Source organism: Durio zibethinus, chromosome 28, assembly GCF_047325235.1.
Source record: "Durio zibethinus cultivar Kanyao isolate XHJ-2024 chromosome 28, ASM4732523v1, whole genome shotgun sequence".
Taxonomy (NCBI): domain Eukaryota; kingdom Viridiplantae; phylum Streptophyta; class Magnoliopsida; order Malvales; family Malvaceae; genus Durio; species Durio zibethinus.
This window is the reverse complement of record NC_143189.1, coordinates 3,703,502-3,712,795: the sequence shown is the minus strand read 5'-3', so window position 1 is coordinate 3,712,795 and position 9,294 is coordinate 3,703,502. Positions and strand designations below refer to the sequence as shown.

The 9,294-nt window shown below is 31.0% G+C and overlaps 1 protein-coding gene across 1 annotated transcript; it reads left to right on the top strand.

Moving 5' to 3' along the window:
- The first annotated feature begins 6,009 nt into the window (after nt 1–6,009).
- LOC111280825 (uncharacterized) lies at nt 6,010–9,290 on the top strand. The gene is made up of 7 exons (XM_022868325.2): nt 6,010–6,651; nt 7,423–7,955; nt 8,049–8,119; nt 8,193–8,249; nt 8,526–8,615; nt 8,716–8,892; nt 9,063–9,290. Exons 1-7 carry the CDS (start codon nt 6,152–6,154, stop codon nt 9,105–9,107), a joined length of 1,473 nt encoding a protein of 490 aa, XP_022724060.2. The 5' UTR covers nt 6,010–6,151; the 3' UTR covers nt 9,108–9,290.
- The last annotated feature ends 4 nt before the right edge of the window (nt 9,291–9,294 follow it).

Genomic DNA, 9,294 nt, shown 5'->3' with positions numbered 1-9,294 from the left:
CGTAACAAACTTAATGTATCATATCACAGAAATGATGAGAAGTGTCAAACACACTGATATGAACCATTTATAGCAAGTTCACTTTGAAAGCACATGCAGGAGCTGAAAAAAAAATGCTTGAAATTCAGGTTCAGTTTTATCCAAGAATAAAACTGAGTAAAGCAGGTTTGGTGCAGATAGAGCCAAGTGGTCATAATATATCTGAAATGACCACGGAATCACTCTGGAAAATCAGTGAAGCGTCTTGATTTTCGGAAGTTCATGAAATTCCTGCTGGATCAGCTCAGAGACGAATGTGAATCAGTTAAATTTGTGACCACAAGATCTGGTCCCTCCTAGATTTCGTTGTGAGAAGTACTCAAGCTTCTCACGAGGGATTCATCAGCGTTACAACTGGCCAACAATATTTCAGAGATTGCAGAGGATTTGGTTTTAAGGAAACTCATATTGTTCCACTCTTTACCTGTCACTGGTACATTATTAGTTGATGCAAATAAAGTTAATCATATTATGATTCTAACATATAGCACTTCGTCGTTTGCAACTACTCAATGAAGGCATCTCCTTGGTGAAAGGAGCCAAATAATCTGGAAAGATGAAAGGCAGAAATAAAAAAGGTGGAGGAACCTTGGTTCAAGAAAATGACGGGGCTTTGACTCGCACTTGCTTTATCAATTTGATTGGATAAATAATGAAAGGGGTATCTTATGTCGAAAACGCCCCATGTGAAACATGCCTGCTTCATGGCCGACCCATCCATCCGCCAAAAACTTTACTGTTTATTTTCTTTTTAGTGTATTAACGAAAAGCTACTAAGATATATAAATTAAGATTTAAATTTAAATTTAAAAAATATTTTTATAAGATAAAATCATAAAATTTTTATACTATTATTACAAGTTTGACGTGAATCTAACGGAAGACCTGATCTTTGGGATAAAAATCATAGTCCCTGGATCCAGAAAGATCTGAAATACCCTTTTCTCCCTCATCTTTTTCAAGGACAAACCAACCCCATCCCTATAATTTCATTCATCATCAATCCTATTTATTTGCAACAGGCTGCTTAGATCATATATTGGGAAGTTTACAATGAACCAAACCATGTCTAGATTCCTTTGAGGTCCCCGCATATTTCCCTTGTTATATTTAGATTCCTTTACCCTGTTAGCTGGGCCTGAGTGTCCTGTTTAGATTAGTACATTTTCCCGACTATTTTTTTTTCTCTTATTGCTAATTTGCCATTATATGTATGTACATTTTGTCATTGTAGCATCTTCACGTGCTAATTTACAACAGTTGTTTGGGTATCAACCTCATCATCCTGTATCAACCTTAAACAAGGTCCTTATCTATGTTTCTACTTGCTTTGGAAAATTTTGCAATTTTTTTTTTATTTGCAAATATCTTCGTTACATTAAATTAAAATATTATATTTACAAAGTTATCAAATATATTGACAATAATTTTTTAAATTTCATAAATAAAATTAATAAAATGATATATTTATTAAAATATATTAAAAATAAAAAATTAATTATAAAATTACATTCAAAATGTTCATTTTCTTATTTAGAATTTGTTTGGGACCCAACTGGTGTGATTCTCACCAAACTAATAACTAAAAAATGTAAAGTGTTGCTGACAATCACAAGAGTTATTGAGAAAATATTAAAATTTTAATTTTAATAATCTTAAATGTTTTATTGAAAACATTTAAAATTAACCAATTTTTTTATCGTCCCTCTTGGGAGCAGAAAAAGATGTTGGTCATCAGACATGGTCTTTTCTTCTACGAGCTCAGATTTTGACATTTGATTTTTGTTTAAGTGAAAATTTATATTTAATTTAAGAGGTTTTATCTGTTTTGATTTGAAATTTTAACGATTTTATTTCATAATATATACTTTACAAATTTAAATTTAAACATTTATTTATATATCATAATAGATTTTTAAAATATCTTTAAGTAAAATTGGAGCATCAAGTTTTTAACTATTTTTCTTTGTTTTTCCCACAAATAATTTCAAACATTATTTGATGTAAAACCAAATTAATACCGCAGTATCACTATAATGAAACCATTTATTTCAAACATAATAACCTGGAAACACAAGCTCAGCTGGCTATGGAAAAAATTAGAGACAAGCATATTAAATCTCTGGGTTTTCTAGTTGATCAGGTAAATTCTATCATCTTTCTTTTGATGATCATCAATTTAAAATCATGGTGCAAGCTGTTAGAAGCAGAAACAACTACTGTTCCTGGAATCCAATAAGCTTGAACTACTCAAACAGATTTTATTCATCTTTGCTCATTTCTTTCGGGGTTTCTGTTTGTTTGATTACTGAAATTTTGGTACATTATTTAAAGAAATCGATTGATTTGTTTTTCTCTAGCTATGATTACTAACATATCCCACTTTCACCTTCTCTTTTTTCTCCATTTGGCAACACGTTCAGGAAAACACCAGCACAATATTGAAATCAAATCGGTGTATTGTTGGTGAGTAAATTGGATTATTCTATAGATTAAGACATTCATATTGGTATCATCATTTTATGGGGTTATTCATTTTACCCTTGTTTTTTTTTTTCTTCAACATCAGACTGTGTTTTCGTGGTGATTAATAATTATGTTTTGTTTCAAGATTGATGATGACTTGTGTTGGAAAGTAGAGGTTTTTGAGGCAAAAAGCTTATGATTGCGATCAACTTAGAGCATGCATTGTCTGCTATTGTGGTATCAGCCATCCATTGCCTCACCTGACCCTTATAATTTTAATTTAATAAAATTTTTTTATCTAATCCAGGCTACATCAAGCGATATAGTTTAACCTTCAACCATTTCCACAAATAGACGCAATAATTAGAGAAATGATTTCTCCATAAAATTACTATAAACCCCCTAACGTAACTCTTTTGAAGCTCTTCTTTTTATTGTTTGGATTTGAATTTGTTCGAAGATTATGAAAAATAATTTTTTAAAATTCGGTTAATGTGACATAAATAAACCTGTGCAAATAGATCATGTGTATCAAACAAAATTTAAAATTTTTTTACTACTCAATCAGAAAAAAATTTCTCATTCTCAGACTTTCATATAAAAAAAATATTAAAAATTAATCGTTTAAGATAGTATGAACATATCCGGTCGACGTTGTTGCTTGAAATCAACAAAGCTTAACTGTTTGATAATACACAAACGTTAAACATTCGAATTTTCAAGAAAGATGAAATGATCAAAAGGGTCTAATAATAACCATCTAAATGGGTCATTATCTAGTACGAATTCATAATATCAGCAACTTTTTTTTTGGTCCGTCAAAAATTTGGCTGCTCTCCTACTCATAATAACCATCTAAATGGGTCATTATCTAGCACGAATTCATAGTATCAACAACTTTTTTTTTGGTCCGTCAAAAATTTTGCTACTCACCTACAAATAATTTCCATGAAAACTGTCGTCTGCCATGCACGCTACCACGTTATGGAAAGATTTTCCAGTGTTGTCATTGTTGGATTAATGGGCCAGGTAACTGCAAATGTCTAAATGCATTTGGCATTTTGGGGGAGTCAGATAACAAGAGTTATGTATGGTACATTTCAATAATGTGACACTTGAACGATCTGGTATTGATTAATGAAGCTAGCATTGCTCGACTGGTTTTGTTTGCTTCTCAATGATCTCATCAACTCGCTCTGTCATGTATTTTGGTTGGATTAATGTCGTTAATAGTTTAAAATCTTTGATATTTTATTTGAATTATAAATCTATCAATTAATATAATATTTTAAAAGTTGTTAGTTCATCACATATTATCATTTAAAATTTGTCACATTAGTGAAAAGTACTAATTAATTAATAAATTTATAATTTAAGTATCACATTAAACATTTCATTATAATTTAAAAATCATTCATAACGCTAACCCTTTTATTTTAATTTTGCTGCATTTTCACACTTTTTTTGAAAGGGTTTTGGGGTCCCTTTGCTTCAATACATATGATTAGGTCTAATTTGGGCCATTTTCACACCTTTCTTTTTTTGGGGGTTGATGGTTCCCTAATCCCCCCATCAAGAGGAAGCTGAAAACCTAACAAAAAGATCAATTATGAATGTTCTTAAATTTTAGAAAAAGTTTGGGGTGGGATTAGTGTATATAATTGATCAATTATGTACCATGTTATTGCTTGTACAAGTTTACAAGTTTTTCATTCAAAACTCAAGACATAACTTTCTTATTGCTAGATTTTTGTTTTTATTTTTTAAAGCTTCCATCTTGATTTGCATTGTTCATTGGGTAAAAATATACAAAACTAAATCTTTATCATTAGGTAAAAGATGAAAAATTTTATATTTAATGATATCAAAGCAGATATCATCCCCCCTCTCTCTTAATTAGTTCATCATTTTGTTTTATTTATATTTTTTTATTGAACATTCTATTTTGCATAATTATTAGTAATTGTCTGATTTAATCTGTACAAGAAGAAATTACTGTAATTTGAATATATATATATATAAACTTAAGAATTTGCCTAAAACTTTGATTCTAAATAGCCATATTCAATTATATCTTTAATTAAGATTAATTTGTTTTTAATTATATTACATAATGGAAAATACTCTCTCAAGTCTCAACCACTATTTTTTTTTTTTTTTTTGAAGTTACATTTATAATTAAGTATTATATTCATATAATCAATTATTAAATCATTAAATAATTAATTAATAAATTATAACTTAATTTAACAATTAAAAACACACCCACACAATGAGATTCGAACCTAAGATTTTAAAATTTTAGATTCTCCTTTTTACCACTAAGCCAAAGAACCATTGGCAAATCTCAGCCACTATTTCTCTTTTTATTTTTTTTTTTCCTTTCTCTCTATTAATTAATTTGATACTCTAACTTTTCAACACACACGAAGCATATAAAAATACTCCATCCATCTCATCTTAACTGTTCATTATTTTATTTTCATGCATATTTAAAAAAAAATTTACTTTTATATATTTAATATTATAAATTAAAATTGTATATAATATTGATAAACAATTTTTATATAAAAATTAAAAAAAGTAAGAGTATAAAATGTTTTAAAATAAAAAATAACTTCATTTTGAGACATTTTAAAAATAAGATAAATGCTTAAAATGGGACCAAAGAATAATCGTTTTCTCAATCATTTCAAAAATAGTGGTATGACTGTATATGCATATATGATATGATTGCTGGTAACCAAAAATATACTGTAGATATGAAAGATATAAAAATTTATAAAAAAAAAAGGCATTGAATGACATGATTTTTTTTTTAATTTTATTCCTTTTACTTCCAATCATTTCGTTCCCAATGATTTTAACGTTACATGGGGCAATCAAATATTGACAAAATAACTTTTGACATTGAATAAAAATTGTGGTTTTTTTTTTTTTTTTATTAATAAATTATGCTCCAACTTCAATCAATAATCCTTCATCCCCAAATTTGGTTTTATTAGGGAAAATAATAGTCCAAGACTCCAACTGCAAAGTCCAAATATTATTATGTTTGCTTTAATTTCTTTGATGTCGGTAAGCATATATTATTATAAAAAAAATTTAATGATCATACTTTGATTTTTAACAATCTCAAACATAGAATATATTTTATTTTTTTCTTTTATAAAAGCAAATTAAGAAAAAAAAAACTCACCTACCTAATAAATTTAAGTCACCCTTTTCCTTCTCCTTTATTTCTGGATCAAAATACAAAAGGTTACAACACAACAAAAAAAAAAAAAAAAAAGAGAAAATAAAAGGAAAAAAGGTAACATATAATGTCAATGTGGGACTCAAATACCACAAACGAAAGAAACAAACTTTACCAGGTAAAGCAGAAGTTGTGTGTACGTGTCAACTTTGATGATTCTCCGGTCCACCATATATTCCCTCGTCATCATCTTTCCTAGTCAAAATCATCTTTCTTAAAAACCACTTTAACCATAATTCAAGCGTCTTTTTCTTGCTAAAAGCCACTTTTCTTTTTATATATTTAAGTAATCTTTCTTGTTTGTAAAACCCAGAACTCAAATACCTTCATCTCTTTTTTTTTTTTTTTTTTTTATAAAAGCTTTTGCCATAGAATTGCTCTCCAAGTTAAATGGACAAGTCTTGGTGGATGTGCATGGGAATGTCAACTACCCAACATCTCCCACGTCGAAAATCCGTGGAAAACACCATTTTTTCATTGAACCACGTCAACATGGTGATGGTTGATCATAACCTTGACATAGATGACTTTTCCGACGTCTTCGGTGGTCCACCTCGGAGCGTGCTATGCCGGAAGTTGTCCAGCGACGTCACCCAGTCGGCATCCTTTTATGAAGAGGTTTTCCGGCCACTGGAGCTCAGTTCGTCTCATTCGATGAAGGGTGGCCGGAGCTTGTCTGCATATAGGATTCCAGCAGGAGGGGAAGGATTCTACAGTGATATTTTCGGGTCGGACGATGATCTCCGGCTGTCCAGGGAACGCTCAAGGTCGAACTCGAAGGCAAAGTCCAAGTCGAATTCATCGTCGGTGCTTAGTTCGGAGGTACTGAGCCCTCTCCGACCGGTGGCCCGTGATGACGTCGGATTGTCGTCTTTTGCTTCAAAGCTCAGGTAATCAGTCTACTTTAACTTTAAGAAAAAAAAAATATGTTTGACTGTTTTCAAGTTTCAACTGTTTTTGATTCTGTCGTGTTGATTTGACGTTTATGATCCTAACCTCTCTTCGGCCGGCATATTCTTTCTTCTCATGATAAAATTAGTGAAAATTTTATAGATTAATTTAATAAAAAAATTTAAATTAATCAATAATTTATTAAAAATTATTAAAACTGTGGTTAATAATTTAAATTTAATGGGTTCAAAATTCTGTCAAAATTGTTAAAAAAATACATATAAAAAAAATATTAAATTTTATTAAATTTTTAAAAAATTTATATATTTGATTTATACAATAAAATTTTTTAATTTATCAATTTTAAAAATAATGGATATTTTCACTCCTTTATTAATGGTCAATAATGTATTTTCATGTAAATTCATGGTTGATATTTAATGATTTTAAAATAAATATGAAAATAAATAAAATTTAATTAAAAATAAAAATGATTTAAATAAATATTAATAATAGATTTAAACAAAAGCACATTATTTACGCTTAAATAAAGTAAAACTTCTACTACATTTTAAGTTGCGGATCCTTTCCTTTCTTTAATACATTTAAATAAAAGTTTTCAAAACTTCACTTAAACAGCATTATCTTAAGATTTTGCCTTTGGGGGTAAAAAAGTGAAAATTATTAAAACCCTGTCGTTAGTTTCCAACAATGACGTTAGGTTTTATCACCCAAAATCTTTATCAATTAGACAAATTTTGGTGGTGCAGGCCAATCAATGTTCCATGCAGATGGAACTCGACAACAATGGCGGCAGATCAAGAACCAGCAAAGCAACAAGGGATGCCAGCATATCCAAGAACTCGTTCTTTCTATAACGAAAATTTTTACATGGAAAATCAATACAATGTCGACAACTTGACGAGAAGCTCATCATATCATGGTTTCTGTCGACGTGCCTGTTCCCCGGAAATCATTAGCTTGGAACCCCCTTCTTTTCGAAGTGTCAAAATATCAGCTGATGGTCTGGAGTTTAACTCCCCTTCATCCCCTGCCTCTTCACTTTGTCAAGAGCCTGAGGCTAGAGCTGGAGTCCGAAATGATTCAATGCAACAAGAAGAAGAAGAAGATGATGATGAAGATGAAGTTATGAGCTCTTATGTTATTGAGATCAATTCGGATCTTAGAGAGGGTACGGGTGAAGCAGTTTTAATTGATGAAGCAATTGCTTGGGCGAAGGAGAGCTACAATACTCAAAGTTCTGAAAGGGAACATGAAAAAGACCAGCCAATTGGAACAGAAGGTGAGATTGTAAATTTGAATTTGATCAGCAAAATTTTATGATGAAGCTCAATTGGCTGGATAAGTAACAGAGCTTTTTATATATGGTTTGCAGCCAGGTCTAATGCAAATGGGTCTTTTGACCGGCGAATGGATGGCCATGGAACAATGCAACAATCTCCAATGGTAAAGAGTCTTTTGCCTTTTTCCTTTTCACAAGCAACACAATGTTGAGTAATATCTTTTCCTCAATTTGCAGGAAGAAGAACAGAAGAAATCGAAAGCAGAAGAAGAAAAGGAGAGATCAGAAGAACATGTAAGCTAGAACCTTGTTGTGATGTTTAAGTTTCACGACTCACTGGCCAGTTTGATTTTTTAGACAAATCAGGAACAGCATCTACTATATACATACATAAATACATACACAAATACATACATACACACACACACACACACATATATATATATATATATTTTTTTTTTCCAACATCTTAAATCTAGGCATAGTCATCATTGTAGCTTCTTTCTATTCATTAATTTATGAACAAGATTTGATCAATGTGTTGACATTTTCCTTTGATGCAAACTACAGATTAAAATGGGGGTTTTTGATGAAGATGTGAAGCTTTGGTCATCTGGCAAGGAAAATAACATTCGATTGCTCCTTTCAACACTTCATCATGTAAGATATTATTAACCTTTTCCGTGTTCAAGGATTTCATTGATTTGCAGGCGACATACGAATGGATTTTTTTAATTGGTTTATTGAAAAATGAATTCAGATTCTGTGGCCCAATAGCGGCTGGCACATGACCCCTGTAACGAGCCTTATAGAAAGCTCACAAGTGAAAAAAGCTTACCAGAAAGCCAGGCTATGTCTTCACCCAGACAAACTGCAACAAAGAGGTGCAACACTATCACAAAAATATGTAGCAGAGAAGGCCTTTTCCATACTCCAGGTAAACTTTCTAGTGAATAGCCTTTTCTTGCATCTCTTCTGCACCATGAAAAAGTTTGCAGAAATCCAAAGAGGGTTTTCCTTCCCAATAAATTTTAAAAGAAGAAACAAAAGTGACTCATTGTTACCATAGTCTAAACCAAAGCTTTAATACGATGCTATATGATGTAGGATGCATGGGGTGCATTCATCTCCAAAGATGTCTTCTTCAACTAGTCGATGATGCAGGGAATTTTGGAACCTTTCTGGGAAGCTTGGAACAAACAAGGAGTCCTTGGACTCGAAGGATTGAGGGCACTGGTAAAGGGTTAAAAAGCATGGGAATGTGCAAGAATTATCTGTAACTGTTAATTTGGTAGATATGGTAAGATGCAAGAATTTTGTATGCTTGTTTGATGATTTG

Coding starts and splice junctions, on each gene's coding strand:
- LOC111280825 (XM_022868325.2), top strand. CDS start 6,152: ATGGACAAGTCTTGGTGGATGTGCATGGGAATGTCAACTACCCAACAT. Junction 8,250..8,525: donor AGGAGAGATCAGAAGAACAT/GTAAGCTAGAAC, acceptor TGCAAACTACAG/ATTAAAATGGGGGTTTTTGA. Junction 8,893..9,062: donor AGGCCTTTTCCATACTCCAG/GTAAACTTTCTA, acceptor TATATGATGTAG/GATGCATGGGGTGCATTCAT.